We start from the raw sequence: 18007 nt of genomic DNA, 5'->3' as shown, positions 1-18007 counted from the left end.
ATAACTCATTTCTAATAACTGATTTATTTTATCTTTGCCATGAGAGAGTAAATAATATTTTACTAAATATTTTTCAAGACACTTTTATACAGCTTAAAATGACATTTAAAGGCTTAACTACGAATAATGATGGTTTGTTCTGTAGACAGTCGAGAAAAAAAATAGCTTATAGAGGCTAATGATTTTGACCTTAAAATAGTTCATAAAAAATTAAAAACTGCTTTTATTCCAGCCGAAATAAAACAAATAAGACTTTCTCCAGAAGAAAAAATATTATCAGGCATACGGTGAACATTTCCTTGCTCTGTTAAACATCATTTGGGAAATATTTTGAAAAAAAAAAAATAAATTCAAAGGGGGACTAATAATTCAGACTTCAACTGTGTGTGTGTGTGTGTGTGTATATATATATATATATATATATATATATATATATATATATATATATATATATATATATATATATATATATATATATATATATAGCTACAGAATTTTTTATTCTTTTAGTTTCTTTACCACTTATTTAAGTGTCATTCTGTGTTCTTGAGTTGATATGTATGTACTGTATATACCCTAACCTCCTGAAAAAAAATCCTTGTGTGTTTGCGCACACTTGGCTAATAAAGCTTCTGAAAATATATAAAGAAATAAAATACTGGAACTTAGAGCAAAACAACAAAATCTTATTACTGGCACATTCACTCATTATCCTTTGGTTAGTCCCGGATTTATCAGGGGTCACCAAAGTGGAATGAAACGCCGTTTACTCAGACATGTGTTGTATGAAGCTCATGCCCTTACAGCCACAACCCAGCACTGGAAACATTATACAGTGTGCATTATACTGGGAAACACGCATACACTCTCTCACACACACTACGGTCAATTTGTGTTTACCCAATTCACCTATACTGCATGTCTTTTTGAAACTCATGCGCACAGGTGGAAAACATGCAAATTCCACACATAAATACCTTTGGCCCAGCCAGGATTTGAACCAGTGACCTTCTTGCTGTGAGGTGACCGTGCTAACCACATTCAACTTCCCAATTGTATAAACTTAAGTTGTCCTAGTTTTGTGTGTATATTTATGTTTATGTATTTAAACACATTTTCAAAATATACATATAAAAATTGCTTTATAAAAATGTAATAAATTTATATAGAAAATGTAACTTTATATAGAAAAAGTATTTTAATATGTGACATGATATAGACATCTATCATGCTTGCTTCCTGTCAGTGCCCATAAAGCTTCATATATCATGCAGCATTTAAACTGACAAAAAATAAACACATGCAGATGTTTTGTTTGTTGTTGTGGAGTAGCAGACACAAATTGTAAAAGCTCCACCCTTATAAAGTCAATCTAGGGCCATATATACTTGCAAAATAAACGTTTTGCAAACTAAAAATAAAGTATTGAGCAAAAAAAAATTATGCAAATCTCAAAAAGATTGCAAAGAAACAATTGAGTTTTGAGAAATAATAAGGAATTTTGCAAGTAAGAACTGAAAATAAAAATCAAGCAGTGCAAAAAAATCAATATTTACAATTAAAAAAAACAAATTAATATATATATATTTTTTTTTCCAGTATTGCGTTTACAAAACCTCTCAAGTCAATTGCAACGTTCATTTTGATTTGCGAGTCTTATTGTTTGACGATTTAAATATCTCCCTAAAAAAACAAGGAATTCGGGTATTTTACTTAATCTGGATTAAATTTGACAGCGATTTATAGCTGATTTCATTTGTGTCACGATGTCTCCAGCTGATGTCGCTTCATAGGAGGCAGGTCCGGGCATGCCGTACACGCCCCAGTTCCTGTGACTCCACCCTCTTGTCAAATCAGGGCCAGGAAAGTGACAGGCACAGAAATGTGAAATGGAAAAAGCATCGCCAACTCAAGGCTAATCAAAACGAGCGTTGCAATTGACTTGAGGTTTTGTATTGGCAATAATTAATATTTAGCAAATATATGAATTTTTAAATATTTTTCTATTATTCTATTCTTTTTTTGCACTACTTTATTTTTATTTCAGTTCTTTATTTTCATTTGCAAAATTCCTTTTTATTTCTCAAAACACTTTTTGTTGCAAACTTTACTTTTTGTTGCAAGTATATATGGCCCTAGACTGACTTCATTCACCCCTTCTGCAAAGTGGGCGAGCAGTAACAGCTCATTTGCATATAAAGAGACATGCATGAAAACTTGTTCTGGCCTTATGGCTGAACTATAGATGCAGGCTTTGCTTTCGAATGCTCTTCAATTCATTAGATTTCATCGTTTCTCTGCATCAAAACTAAGGTAAAATTATATCAAATGAAATTTGTTATAAAACAATAATCCATCACCAAACATTGCATGAAGTGTGATCGAAAACAAAGCCTGCACCCATACTTCTACGGCCAAAAATTGTCCGACCCATTTGCAGTTCTTACTGCTATCTCATTTTCTGCGTCTTTATTAAGTTTACATTTAAATCAAAGAACAAAATAAAAACAAAACACCAAAAATTTGTGTTTAAACTAAATAAAATGCACTTTCAAAGAAAAGGTTTGTAAACTTTGTTTGTAAAAGGGCTTTTAGGGCACAATATAAATGATTCATAGGGTGTTTTTGAGCAAAAATTTCTCTCACACACTTGAAACATATTACATCTAGTAAAAAAGCTTCTCCCAAACACACACAAATTCAACAAAAAAGCACAACAGGTACTCTTTTATTGTTTGTTCAAATTTATGTGGCTAACAAGTCAATAATTACAAAGATTTCAACCTGTGATTCATTTTTCTTCTTCTTTTAAAGTAAAAGCAGTAGTGTTCTGAGGATAAACGTCCATCTGATGAAGCAGACAAGTGAAATACGGGAAATAAAGAAGGGAGGAGAAAAAAAATTCACACAAAATCATTTCCTTGAACTAAAAACGTGTGCAAGTGTCTTACAGTGTTTCAGAAGGGCTGGGGGAGGGGGGGTAGTAGAGACTTAACACATCACCGTCGGTCTCGTCCACACCACTGAAATGCTTTAGCACAGTTTATTACTGAAACGAAAGTTGGCACTGAAGGCACACTTGAGTGATAATGGATATGCCAGCCACGCCTGCACGATGTTAACACACAGACAAAAACCCACAGCAGCTTTCTGATACGAGTGACGGATCGCACGTGTCAACATCGGGAACCAGAGCACGGCTATGATGAGATAACCTTATCACATATACATTTTTTTTTCTCGCTTTTATTTTAAATAGAGCACACAAAGCAGCAGTAGCAGCTTAAGAGGAACTACTGAAATCCTATGAATAGTTGTAGCCGTGTGCCGTTCTCTTCTGTTTTCATTATTATTATTATTATTATTATTAATAATATTAAAACACTTATCTATACGTAAAGTTTCATTTTCGTCGCTTTTGTTCGTCTCCGAAGCTGAATTAGATATCTTTGTGGGAAACATCTACGTTAAAACATGAATATTCATAAAGGCTGGTTTAAATGCAGAACTGAAAGAGTGAGAGAGAAATTACATAATAAAAGTGCCCTCTGGTTTGGCTTTAAAGTCTCTGGCGGTGATCTATTGCTCGAATGAGATGAGGCGATTCTCTGACGAATCTGTTACTGGTCCAACTGGTTTATACAAGAATGTCCCAGTCCTTTATCATCCTCTGATTATTTTTTTTAATCCCAAAACGCTCCTCTCTTCGGCCGCTTTGATGAGTGATCCTGATAATATACATTTAAAAACAGCAGTCTTTTTCCCCCACTCAATTGAGCGATTTGAAGGGAAGCTAATAATCATCCAGAAGCAATTCCGACACAGCAGATGTGATGCATGTTCACTTACTAAAGTAAATAACAATAAAAAAAAACAACTTGCAGGAGCATGGCATGAAATTAGGTTTAAAATAAAATAAAATAAAATAAAAGTCTGTCATACTACTAATCTGAGCCGGTTAGTGTAATACCGTGACATTTCCACCAGGGGGCAGGTTTTATCTCTTATTTTGGTGGCTCTGAAGATTTATTTTCTTTTTTTTCCGGACACACACACACCTGACACTCTCTGCTTGTGGCGATTGAGGCGTCTTTTTATCGTTTAAACCTTTGGGCCCTTGGGGAGCTGGAAGGGTCTTGGCACTTCTTTAGCGAGTCCTTGCAGAGCAGGTGGATATGCAGGGTGTGTGTGTGTGTGTTTGGGACGCTTATGAAGGGTCATGTCCTCTTTCAGCCGTCCAGGGACTGATCCAGGCTGTCCAGAGTCAGCTGACTGCGATGGGGAGAGTTGGGGCTCGGTGGGCTGCTGGGGTTGGAGCTGTTCGAGGGGGTGGAATGCTTGGTCGAGTCGGAGTCGGGCTACAGAGAAAAGAAAAGGTAAAGAAACAAGATTAAACAAAAAATGCACTCAGGTCCTGGTAGGTGTTTCCAGCAGTGTTGCTATTATTAACTTGATGTGGTTGAAATAAAACTATTTTATTTTATATTAGAATGACTCGAAAGCAAAAAATGACTAAGTTTTTAACAAGTTAAACGGCACCTATTTTACCCCTTTATTAAGATTTAATGCAGTCTTTTGTGTCTCTAGAATGTGTCTGTAAAGGTTCAGCTTATTCATCTGATTGTTTATTATAGCTTTCAGAACATTAGAATTTTCTCTGAACTCATTGTAGCTGTTTTTGTTGCCTGTGCCTTTAATGCTAGTTCTCCCCGCCCACCGTTCCCACATGCCTGTCAGAGCGTGCCTTAATCTTAAAATGAAAAACACACTGCCTAAAACCAACAGTCATTCATTTTCTGAACATAAATAACTTGCACTTTTGGAAACAAAATAAATGATTTGCAGTGTTTTTCATATTAAAAGTAGAAAATAAGCAGTATCTCTTTTAAATAAAATAACTCAGGAATTTCAATATCAATTTCAATATGCAGGAATTGCATATCCTGTAAATATTTTAAACAGTGCATTTCCTGCATCTTCTATAAACAAATATTTTCATGTAAATAATAATTTTAATTTAATAGACAATATGCCGTCTTAAGGCATCTCTGGCGCAGCTTTCAATCATCGTCAATGTAGTGCAAAGCAAAGACTCGGGAATGGGTCCATCATCCAACTTGACCAGAGATCAGATGTGGCTGCAAAGTGGCTGCAGAAGTATAAAAAAGGCTTAACAGAGCAGGGTCATGTCCTGGAAAAATTAGATCGACTATAGGTTCTGAATGTCGATTACATTTCAATTAATCACCAGCTGGGTGATTAATTGAAATGTAATCGACATTCAGAACCTATAGTCGATCTAATTTTTAGCTTAACAGTTGTAGTCTGCATCACTGTGAGAACTGGAGCAGTTATTACAGAGCACAAAAATCAGGACACAAGAAAACAGAGTGTCCAAAAGCACCTCAAGTCTCCTCTCACCATCCATCATGCATTTCTGGCACCTTTCAGAAAGTAGGACGAGTTAAAGAATCCATATTTGACATCCCGAGGGGCGTCCTTACCTCTCGCTCGTAGTCTTGATCCTGATCAGAAATACTGCGGGACGACCCTGCTCCTCCAAAATCTCCCCCTCCTGTGAACAAAGCACACCTTTCAGTTATTTATACAGGCCGATTCACAATGATAGGCCTCTCTGTGAGTGTATGTATGTACTGATTTTGGTGGTTGATGATGACACAAATCTGTATAATGGCATTGGTATGACTTGGGTACAATGTTGAGGTGGTATATGAGGACAAGGTAACATTTACATTCAAACTTTCCCACCTATAAGGGTTAAATTTAGGGGTAGTGTATAGGAAGTTTTTAGAGTACAAAATGCATTACTCCAATGGAGAGTAAAATAAACCAAACCAAAAACGTATATATGGTGTGGGTGTGTGTGTGTGCTAACGGAAGGCCACTGACCTGAGGCAGTGCGGGTGATGTGGGTCTTGCTCCTCTGTTGGCGTGAGATGCTGGACAGAGGTCGAGGTTTGTCTTTAGACAGGTCGTCCTGAGAAGAGGGCATCACACTCTGCGGCAGATGAACAACAGTCACAAACACACATATATAGAGAAGGCCACAGTGACACACTTGTCCAAAAAGAGGCTTCACACTTTTTAGCTTGCTTTAAAATTACTGGTATAAAAGCTTTGTTTGGGTAATACATTTTATGCACAGATCAAATCATGAAGTTTTTGTATTAAACTGCAGAACAAAAAATTGTTTGTGTTAAATGCAAGTTAATCTCAATAAAAAAGGCATTTCTCAGCATTAGAGTGTGATTATATTTTAGTACTCTAAATAATAAACATACTAAAACATAACTGTTAGAGCTTTAGGCAACAATAACAAAAATACGACATTGTGGCAGCCCTGATTTGCAAATAGTTCAGTGGAAATCTTTTCCAATTGTGTCTTATTTAATGTTTATTATCACGACTCAGTTAAAACATTATGCTGGCTTCAGACTACAAGACATAAACCCAACTTAGGCACCATTTGTATGACATTAGATGATTTCTAGAGGTTTTATCCTTAAAAAAAAAACCATAAAAACAAATATTATTGTAAGGAAGACTATTAAACCATATTAATAATTAAATAGAGTTAATAAACAAACGTTTCTTAAAACTTTTTTTGAAATATATTGTTAGTGATTGGATGGGTGTTGGCCCAATTGGGTGTAGCTTTACATGTACATAGGAAAATTAAGACCCATTAAAATTATTTCAGTGGATTTAAGACTTTTTAAGGCCTAAAATTTGGTCATTACAATTTAAGACATTAAGACTTTTTAGGACCCAGAAGATTCTATATAATACTGGGTGGCGGGTTCTTTCAATCTGTGATGCTAACCGACAGGTGCACATAAGTATTATTGGTGCTACAATGTGAAATTATATAATTAAAGAAAGGTCTATTGTAACAACACTCCTGCTTTTAGAAGGTTAAATTTGAGGTTTTAGGAAAAGCTCCATCTTCTCAAGGAAATCAGATTTAATTAAAGCAATAACTGGTCAGAAAGCAACATGTACTGTCATGTTTACAATATTGAATAGTCAAAATAGCCTAATCTAGCATACATATTTTGTAGTCTTAACCCAGCATTACATTACGAGCAAACAGGACAACATTAATAAGTAGAGTTGCACCAATCGTCTGGGCAAAAGTATTTTTGTTTGTTTGTTAGTTTTAATTTGGCCAATCTCTGTTAACCTCTTGATGCGCAGGAATATCCTTGTGCCTGCTGCAGCCATGGTACAGCAGCAAAGTTCCTTTATTATTACGCTTGAGAGTAAAGTTCCTAACCAATATCAACCTAGAAAAAAGCTACTTTTTTATTTTGTCTGTCTTGTCAAGCTATAAAATGAGAAAGTTATGGAAACTCTAAAGACTTTTCAGCAAGATGCTAATGGTCCAATGTGATTTAATGATCTATGCTAAGCTAAAAATTCTCCCGGCAGACCCAGAGATCAGCTTAATAGATTCAAAAAGGTAAAACTCAACTGTTCAACTCTAGAGGACTTTGAAAAATGATCTATTTTCAAAGATAAGTTGATTGTTTCTTTAAAAAAATAACCTGAATCGAAAATACCAATTTGTTTTTAATATTCAGCAATCAGAAATCACCCATGAAAACTCAAGATTGGTGCATCGCTACTAACAAACACAAAGCACACACAACTAATGATTGATTTGACATATTTCATATTGAGCTACACACATTTCTGCACTGATTTAAAGTACATTCATTCCCTGAGATGATTCAATTGAAACATTTTTACCACCCAAAAAATAAATAAATAAATAACAAGCAAAAGAATTTGGACAGGGTTCATTAGGACAGGGATGGAGAAACACAAGGAGGAGAGGAAGTGGAGGGCCTGGAGGGTGTGGTGGGGGAGGGATGGGGAACGGGGAACAGGAAGAGGGACAGGAAGTAGGGACGGGTGTTTCTAGCCTACCCTTCCCAGGGAGGATGTGGAAGGAGAGGAGGAGGAAGAGGAGAACTGAAGGAGGCTCTGCTGGGAGGAAGGCTCTTTCTGCAGATAGAGCCCGGCAGAGACGGGACTCATGTGATAGACGTGCTCAAAGTTGGTCGGAGGGGAGATCAGGGCATGGTGGCGAGAGGATGAGGGGGAGGGAGTCTCGTTCGGCTGCGGCCACCGCAAACAGAGGACAGAGCGAATCCACGACCAGAGCGAAAACAGAAGGAGCGACGTGGACAGGAAAGAGAGACAGAGAACAGGGAGTGAGGGTGGAAGAGTGGAGCTGGCTGGCTTTGAAACAGAAGAAGAAGAGGAAAAAGAGACATGCAGAGAGATGGGAAAGACTTGAGCGCTGTGCAGTCAAATGAAAGAAAAGGATGTTAGGATGAATAATAGGAAGTCAATCAGTTAACGGAATACTCCTATAATTTGTCACATCAATTAAAAAAAAAATGAAATTAAAAACTGTCACTACTGAAAGGCATTGGTGATGAATCTCCCAAAAGCACTGTTAGCAAATTATGGTAACAGGTTCCTCTTTTGAAAACCATTTACTTCTGGGAAATGCACCACTGATCAGAAGCTTTTAGACTGAGTATTCTGATTAACAAAGCTGAAGGACTACATTGGCTGTGTTTCCACTATTGGGCCTAAAGCCTAGTTTACACTATATGACTTTAAACATCAGCAGATTGCTTGGCAGTTCACGCTCTGTCAAGCAACTAAACCACAGCCAATGAAATATTGAGGGAGGAGCCATCAGCAAAAACTGAAAACATTGTCAATCAGCTGATGCGTCAGCAGATCAATCGCTCATCTGCAAGGTTCAAGTGGATAGATGTGGCTTTAACACTAGAACTACAGATGTAGTCAGAGTTTTTAATTATTGTCAATTAATAACTCTTTGAAATGAAACTTACATATCGATAACACCGAGACTTTTCTTGAATGGTTGTATATTTCTTTATAACAGTGTATTTTTCTGAAAACTATAAAACAGACTAAACAGTTTTGCTTCATTTAATTCAAATGACAGCATGTATGTCTGCTACTTTCGTCGTGACTAAATATGCATGCCTTTTTTGCCTAGCAACTTCCTGCTAACATAAACATAACTTTCTGATAGCAAAAACATTAATTTACTTTGTATTTCAAAACAGCATATTCTATGCCATGAAATAGCTCCCGTTTATGAAAGTGAAAATGTAAGCGAGGCCCAGACCTTTGTGGGTTTCTAGTAGTTTTAAGTAGTTATATATACTAAAAAGATAATATTTTTAGTGTAAACAGAGTGAAGCGAGTCCATCGATGCCCATTCTGGCCAATCACAGACATTTCTGTTGGGCTCCTGAACACAATGGCCGTTCAGCTCATGCTGATATGCTCTCATTGGCTGCAGCAAGTCACTTCATCTGACCGCACGTGGGGTCGAGTCTGCCGAACGGTCTGGAATATTTAGCATGCTAAATATTGGATTTTCGGCTTTGCAGTGCCAGCGATGCATCAGCGAGCCTCTTTGATTTGTTGTTCAGTAGTTCACAAATAAAGACTGCCAAGCGACGAGCACCCTCTGATTTTTCCCCGATCACAGCCTAATCTGTCAGCGAGCTTGTTAACTTCCAAATCTGGCTTAAAATCCTGTAGTGTGAACTAGGTTTAAAGCAAGCGTGCTCAAGTGGCCAGTTGTGTGGGCCAGACCTCAGCTGACCTTCCTCTGATTTTGCAATAATGTAACAGTAAGTGGTACTGGTATCTGGCTTGTCAAATACTTTGGGCAAAGTGGGGCAGCTTGAGAGGACTTTATGAACAGACAAAGTGCTGCTTTTATAACAGTCTAAGAAGAAGGTTCTTCTCAGACACTGGTGAGTATATAAAAAAATAACCGGTTACCTTACAGGAATCTAATAACCATGAGGCAGAATGATAATAATAGACTTATTTAGTCTATGTGTGCTAACAACTGCCATAACAAACACGCATTACACTTGTGTGTGTATTAAATATGACTAATACATGTTAAAATGCCAGAGACCACTTGAAGAAATTAGGACAAACTATGTATGACTGTAATTGTGCATTTATCTGCTTTCATATTTCATCCATCTCTTCCCTGTGTTTTGATGATATCAGACCACTGCACCCACATGACTAAGTTTTGTATGCTCCGGTTTACTTGTCTCTGTTTCGACTAATTTGCAAAATATGGCAGAAAGCAATCAAACCTCCACAGACCACACAATTTTGTCAAAATGGTTTTGTCAATATGGTTTTCACCTTTGATGAATAGAGAGTATTGACAGCAAAGTGTGGGGAGTAGAGAAAGGATCGGCATCGGACTCGAGACGCCATGAGCACATGAGTGCATGTGTCGACGCTCTAACCACTACGCCATCAGTGCTGACGAGCGGTAATTCATTTTAAATAAAGAAATGTATCCCAAATATAAGTGGATTCATCATTTAATTTATTTTTCTAAATGTGTCCACCTTTTGACTTAAGATGGAGAAATGGAGTAATTTATTATATTCCTGTGAACAGCACCTGTCCTGCACATTGTAAGCTCTGGCTTGCACTGGCCCAACAGTGTAAAAGCAGCAATTGATCTGAATCAACCAAGTTTACCTGGTTTTACCTAGGAGATTCTTCTTAAAAACAACTTACAGTACATCAATTGCATAATCATTCCTCCAACGAATTGTGAGCTGATATCATTTTTAAAGTAAGCTAAAAATGAAGAGCTGTTAATATTAGCTTCATAGTGTCCTATTCTGACCAAGTAGCTAAGTGATAGTCAGCCTTATATATTATAACCAGTCTTTAATATAAAAAAAAAAAACCTGTAATACTATTTCAAGGATTTTTATGAATCCACAGACTGCAATTGCTGTACTGTATGTTTTGTTATATAGATTCATTAGTGGTGTTTGAAGTGCAGCTTAATAGCAGGAAAGTGAAATGATTTTCTTTTCCATGGCATAGAATAAAAAATGAAGATGGTCTGAATAAAGAAGTGGCTCTCGGATTCCTCCAACTAGAGCAGTTTTTCTGAATTTTGTGCCTGGGGTTTTCATCACACTGCACATTTTGTATATTTAAGTATATTTCGCATACCTGCTAATTATACAACTTATTACACAACAATCCCATTAGTAATGGCTCTCTGAGCTGAATTGGATGGGTCAAATTAGTGAGACACTAAAAATGTGTGATATTGGGGGAAAAAAAAAAAATGTGTATATATATATATATATATATATATATATATATATATATATATATATATATATATATATATATATATATATATATATATATATACACACATACACACATATATATATATATATATATATATATATATATATATATATATATATATACACACACATATATACATACATATACATACATATATATATATATAACGTTAAGTCAATCTTTTTAAAGTTCACAAAAAAAATCTTCCAAATGTGAATAAGGCGCGTTTCCATCAAGATTTTAAAGTAGTGTTTTTGTAGTATTGGTAACCTAGTAACCAACAGTAAACAAGACAAACATAATGAAATAACATGGGTGTAATGTTCACTTCATTAAATAGTAAATTGGAAAATGTGTTTTAATCTCCCATTAAACGCTTTAATCAGAGTATCTTCTGTACATTCCATATGCATTTTCAAAAAAATTATAATAATAAATTTGGCTCGATTTTTTTGTATATATATATATATATATATATATATATATAATTAAATAATAATACTTAAAAGCATTGGTGGTGATTTGCAGAGGACTATTATTTTGAAGCCGACGTCACGAGCTCAGATTTGGTTGACCAATCAGAGGAAAAAGGGCATTTCAGCACTGCCTACATGTGTAGTACATGTATTGTTTTTTAGACATTCACACCACAATTGACAATAAAACATGCAATATACAAAAAATCCATACATAAGTATAGTGGTAATGTATTATTACAATAAAAAAAGACAAAAAGGAAACAAATAATAAAATAAATACAAAAATAAATAATAATAAATAAAATAATAATAATCTTCTGTTTTAGTCTATATTAGTCTAATCCTCTTCAATTTAACAAGTTCTTTGTTTTTGAAATAATCCATGAAAGGTTGCCAGATTTTAAAGAATTAGTTTTTTTTAGGGAGTGCATAATGAATTTTAAAGTCGTTTATCCATTTTACTACCTTAAACCAAAAAACGAAAACAGAGCCAAAATTTCATTTTTTTATGGGGAAGGGGGGGCAAAAGAAAAAATGAAAAAAATCCATTTTCTTAGCTTTCCTTTTTTTTGTTTGAAAACGGATATAGAATGGAACGGAAGATTTTCTATGAGACACCTACAATGTGCAAGTGTGAAACCCATGTTGCAGAATTAAGAAACACTGCCTTATAAAAACCTGGGCAAATGGGTGACTCCGGTATTGGACGGTGACTTCATAATATCTTCAACTGATGTGTCGCCCCATGCAGACTTGAAAATGTGTTACTAAGCAAGGGTCCGTGGATTTTAGCGCCAAGTGTGCTTATGCATTCAAATCAACTCTAAATAGCAGGATTTGAGGCATTACCAGAGGCAGATCCATGAGGACCTGCATGCCGTCGCCTGGGCCCATGTGAGCAACGTGATTGAAGTTGGTGGGGTGAGAGATTAGCTTGGATCTCATTTCAGGATCCCTCAGCATCTCCCTGTTGAACACCGAAAAAAACATCACATGAATTAGAAAGATAGTACGAGGAGGACAGCAGTGTGAAAAATGTACACCCGAATCCAGCTGACCTTCTCTGCTGCAGCCGCTCCTCCTCGGGTACTTTAAAAAGGAACTTCCTCTTGCTGCGCGTCCTCACCATCAGCTTCTTGCTGTTGTCTGAGGTCTCGGGGATGGCCAGGTCACAGCCATCTGTGGAGATGTCAGAGTAAACACGTGTGAATGAGGTTGAGAAACACTGTTATGCCTGCTAAACTACAGCAGTTCAATGTTTCTGAGCTCGGAGGAGCTGGGTCTGAATGTGCTTTGCAAATTGTTGGCAGTGTGCCTAGAGGAGGTGTGACAAATGAGGTCATTTCAGTTTACCAAACAAAAGTGTCTTTATCAAGAGGGCCGTCTGCCAAAGTGGGCAGGAAGCGAATTGTAAATTGACACACAAAGGGTGGAGCTGTACATTTCATTACCTGGGCTGCTTTTATGGAGCAGTGTTTCATATGAATGAGCTATTGCAAATAAACAAATCAATCACTTTAATGTGTGGACTCATGAACTGTGTTTATAAAGAAATCTTGTAATTTAACAAGTCATACTCATTCATTTAGCGTTGTTAAACAAATCTTTAAATTGAACAAATGTTTTATTGATGTTAGATGTACAGATGCATTGTTACACACTGTTTATGTGTTGGTGTGAATTGCATCCAACAATAGAGATTGCAAGTTTAGGTTTGGTTACAATGCAGACACATGTACAGTAAGTCCCAATCCCAATTCTATTTTTGTACCCCTACCCCTTTTATGTTTAAAAATGAAATGTAAAAATGTTAAAATTTACCCCTAAGAAATGGGACAGTGCTACAACATCTGGACACGTCATCATATGTCATCAGGAGCTCTTGCTTCATATGAGATCAACAATCGCGACTGTTGTAATTATTCCAGTTGCGTTGTTTGTAGGTATTTATCTTCAGGAAATCACCGAAGGCAATGATATCATGCTATCATAACAATCTAATGTGGCAATAAGATCGTAACTTTACTGTGCATTTACACTGTGGCCATATTCATCTATGTAAAAAACACAAAAACAACATTAACCTTATAACAGAAACTGTAAAAAGCCCATTTCCAGCCACTAGACTTTTCTGACAGGGTATTCGAGTGTCATAATGTTGTGGGACTACTATACAGGAGTTATTATTAAGGATTATAGATTGCGAATTTTTTATTTAGAGTCTTTTTTTAAAGCATGATGGTAAAACACAAACTGCATTATGAATCTATTAAAATAAATGCTTGTTTGTTGAAAAAATTCATAATAATCACAAAAAATACTAATTTGTGCATCTCTTTACTTCCGTGTGAGCCTCAAATCAATTATTACGCAAACAGTTTCAAAGAGAAGCGCTTCAGTTTACCACTGAAAAACCTAAGTCAGGACATCTTATGATGCTTTAAAAGCTCTTCCTGAACTCTCCTGTATTAAATCTGTATTATATACACAGAGTCATAGTACACAGATACGCTATGCAAAAATCAGATTCAAAATCAATTTAATCAGACGATTATGAAATTAAGATAATCGGGTAACAATTTATAATAACTACACACTATGAATCATTTATTAAGCATTAGCAAATAGTGAATTTATTATCTGTTAAGCATTACCTCTACAGATGTTAGTAAGCAGTTTATAACTGCAGATAAAAATGCTGTATTCTTGACTTATAAGCACATCTATAATGTGCTCAATGATTGTATTTTCATACTTTGTTAATGATTCATTTTTCATTACTAAATTAAGTATTGCATCATTTACACACCAGTTATTTGAGAGAAGTTGCTGGTTTTTAAAGATTATTCAGAATGCAGAAGTAAATGATTAATAAACTATTTAAATACACATTTATATATCTTATTATTCAGGTATATATTAATAGTTAATGTGAATGTTAATAAATGCTTTATTAAGTCAACTTCATCCACTTTAGTGACCTAATCTAAAGTGAGGAGTATTTATGCTTTTTAAATCTCTTATAAATGACAATTATAGGCTCAGTTATACTCTAAACAGGAAAAAAGAACATAAATGACTTTATTAATTTCTATTCATTTGATGATTAACACATAAAACTGTATCAAATTAAAAATAAATCTTTGCAATCTTAACTAAGATAAAATTACTCTGCAGTTTAAACTTCGCTAAATAACATTGAAATGTTGTATCATAATATATTGTAAATGAATATATTGTTGTTGTTTTATGCAATTTTATATTATATTTTGACACTCCTGTTATTCAGCTAGGTTTAAACTTTACATTTTACTTTTTTAATTAGATTGCGAAGATGTAATTTCATTCACAGATCATTTGGTATTAAGCCTTTATTTGTCATGTATTAGAGATTTATAAAGCATAAATAGTCCTCACTTTAGATTAGGTCACAAAACTGGATAATGTTAAGTTAATAAAGCATTTATTAACAAACACGTAACCATTACTACATGCCTGAATAATTCTATATTAATGTTGATTTCAATAGTTTATTAATTGTTTACTAACTCATCCTGAATGATTCTAAAAGCCACCAACCACTCTTAAATACTAATGATTTGTAAATAATGCAATACTGAATTTAGTCAAAAAATTTATCAGTAACATCATAAATGTGCTTATAAGTCAAGAATAGAGCATTTGTATCTGCAGTTAAACTGCTCACTAACGTCTATTAATGTAGAGTTAATGCTTAACAGATAATGAGTTCACGATTTGCTAATGCTTCATAGATGATTCATAGTGTGGTTATAAAGTGTAACCAATAATCAGTCTTTTATAATTACTACTGTTTGGACAGCTTCTCTTTTTTTTTACTACAAACTTCATAACTTCAGTTGAGTGTTTGAAATAAATCCTTCTCTGAGATGATTCCATTTTATTTTAATTATTATTAGTCACAGTTATTAGATTCTTTTTCATGGGTGTTTGTAGTTTCTACATGAGAGGGCCCTCTGGCTTTCGGAGAATATTTACAACTGATCACAGAGCTGTGCTTCCCTGACAAGATGTGCATGACAATCGCAGATTTGCTGAGAAGGGTATAAACGGAGGTCAGAGTCAGCTCCAAGTGGGTCTGACTTGAGCTCCAAATGAGCAGTAAAAACCTGGAGTTTTGATTTATTTAATGTCTTATACATGACACAGAGACCAAAATTGTGCTTTCTACACCAACCCTAAACTCAACCTCACAGTGACCTGTTGTGTTTTATTAACATCTACACCTACCTCAACCCTAAACCCAACCTCACAGTGACGTTTTATTAATGTCTACACCTACCCCAACCCTAAACCCAACCTCACAGTGACCTGTTGTTTTATTAATGTCTACACCTACCCCAACCCTAAACCCAACCTCACAGTGACCTGTTGTTTTATTAATGTCTACACCTACCCCAACCCTAAACCCAACCTCACAGTGACCTGTTGTTTTATTAATGTCTACACCTACCCTAACCCTAAATCCAACCTCTCAGTAACCTGATGTGTTTTATTAATATCTGCTCCACCTACACGACCTAAACCCAACCTACTTGTGGTGTAATCCCTCCCACTTGGAGGTCTCCGGGCTGCAGCGGTACCTACTTGGAATTGCTCAGTTGTGTTTTTCGATTTCATTCAGATTAATCGCCCAGCTCTAATCTGTGCACATGCCAATTTAAATGAAGAGTAATTCAACTCGTTTCAGCCACAAATGGGTTTGTAACATTACCAAATCTATTGAGTGAACAATTCTAGGACTCGCAGCACTCTTACAATCACATAGTGTCAATCTGATGCAATTTGCAGAATAAGTCATTGAACAAATCATCCTAGTGAACAGATTTGAGTGACAGATTAATCTAAATATCCAGCACTACTGCGCTACAAGCATGTGTGAGCTTGCTAGCACATACACACGTGCGTCAGTTTGGGTGTAGGTGGGGATGATTGACATCACCTTGTGGAGCGCATATTTCTTCACAGGTAGGTTATGTGATCAGAGACTCTTTCTACATTGGTGCAGACCTCAGGCTCAGTGTGCTGACATGATGAAGTGTGTGTGCGTCTGTGGGGTGAGATTATACCTGAGGAGTTGTTGCTGAAATAGATGAGATGGGGTTGCTCAGTGCCCAAAAGGTTCAGACTGCCTTCCACATTCAGAGGCTGAATCTATAAAGAGTAGAAAGTCAGATCAGCTGAATACAAACAATTGTTCTTTCAGAGACTAATATTAGGATGTCACTTACTCTTCTTAATGAGATGGTCTGAACCCATTCCATGGTGTGAACATCAAACACATCAACGCCATAATTGCTGTACACCGTCAGGCAGTTCGAGTTTGACCCTGAAAACAGGAGTGGAGTTTAAGAATGCTGCTTAATCATTCAAGAAACCATTTCTCAAAGGACTACCTGACACAAGGTGAAACTGGGTCAGAAACTGCTGCTCACTATTCTGACTGCATATCACAATAAATACTTTTTTTGTTTTGCTGAAAGGATTGCTGAGTAAATGCCACATGAATTTCAGTGTTGATTGTTTTATATAATTCGCATGACATCATAACACTAGCTGCATACCACTATATTGTCTTTCTGCTCCATTTTGTTTACCGCTGCCTATTTTTTTTCCACTCACATCCCTAATAAAGATGGCCACAGCTTTCCCATGGACGTTCTTTAACTTTTTGATGTGATAAAGCCTCTCAATAACATCTTTTTTTCATTGCACTAATGTCCTCAATGAGAACCACCAGCTACCAACAACCTGATAAATGTAAATACTTACTTTTTAAAATTAATAACTGATTTATACTTTTAAATATTAATAGCAAATGTAAAAAAAATCCTATTCAACATTATAATTTATTTATATATTTTGACTTTAAGATCTATTTTTCATAAATATGGGGTGGCATTTCATTTTTATGCTGACGACACTCAAATTTATGTCCCCCTTAAAAATGATGCTAAAAATGGCCTCGACTCCCCTATGAGATGTCTAATTGAGGTTAAGACCTGGCTGTCTTCAAATTTTTTAAAATTCAATGAGAGAAAAACTGAGCTGGTCTGGTTTGCCCCTCCAGAATTATCAGGTTTTGGTGAGCTATCCACTTATCAAAAATCTGTTGTTAGAAACCAAGGGTTTCAGTTTGATAGTGATCTGAAATTTAATAAACAAGTAAATTCAGTTGATTAAATCAGTTTATTCCATTTATGACTTGTGGCAAAAGTCAAGTCGTTTCTCTCTTTTAATGACCCTGACAAGGT

At 35.6% G+C, this 18007-nt stretch overlaps 1 protein-coding gene across 2 annotated transcripts in view; it reads right to left on the bottom strand.

Moving 5' to 3' along the window:
- Positions 1 to 2699: 2699 nt before the first annotated feature.
- Positions 2700 to 18007, bottom strand: part of cdc42bpb (CDC42 binding protein kinase beta (DMPK-like)) — a 131023-nt gene continuing 115715 nt past the window's right edge. Inside the window, exons 30-37 of one of the 2 annotated variants that reach the window (XM_056481374.1) lie at positions 16985 to 17082; positions 16823 to 16907; positions 12773 to 12893; positions 12564 to 12681; positions 7954 to 8145; positions 5911 to 6019; positions 5505 to 5575; positions 2700 to 4358 (exon numbers count right to left, since the gene is read on the bottom strand). In XM_056481374.1, the coding sequence (XP_056337349.1) occupies positions 4230 to 4358; positions 5505 to 5575; positions 5911 to 6019; positions 7954 to 8145; positions 12564 to 12681; positions 12773 to 12893; positions 16823 to 16907; positions 16985 to 17082 (923 nt within the window). In that variant the 3' untranslated portion in view covers positions 2700 to 4229. The remainder of the gene's footprint in view (positions 4359 to 5504; positions 5576 to 5910; positions 6020 to 7953; positions 8146 to 12563; positions 12682 to 12772; positions 12894 to 16822; positions 16908 to 16984; positions 17083 to 18007) is intronic. The other variant, XM_056481375.1, reaches the window with a different exon arrangement.

This window comes from Danio aesculapii, chromosome 20 (assembly GCF_903798145.1).
Source record: "Danio aesculapii chromosome 20, fDanAes4.1, whole genome shotgun sequence".
Lineage (NCBI taxonomy): Eukaryota > Metazoa > Chordata > Actinopteri > Cypriniformes > Danionidae > Danio > Danio aesculapii.
The sequence above is the reverse complement of the archived record's forward strand: the minus strand, read 5'-3'. Positions and strand labels throughout refer to the sequence as shown.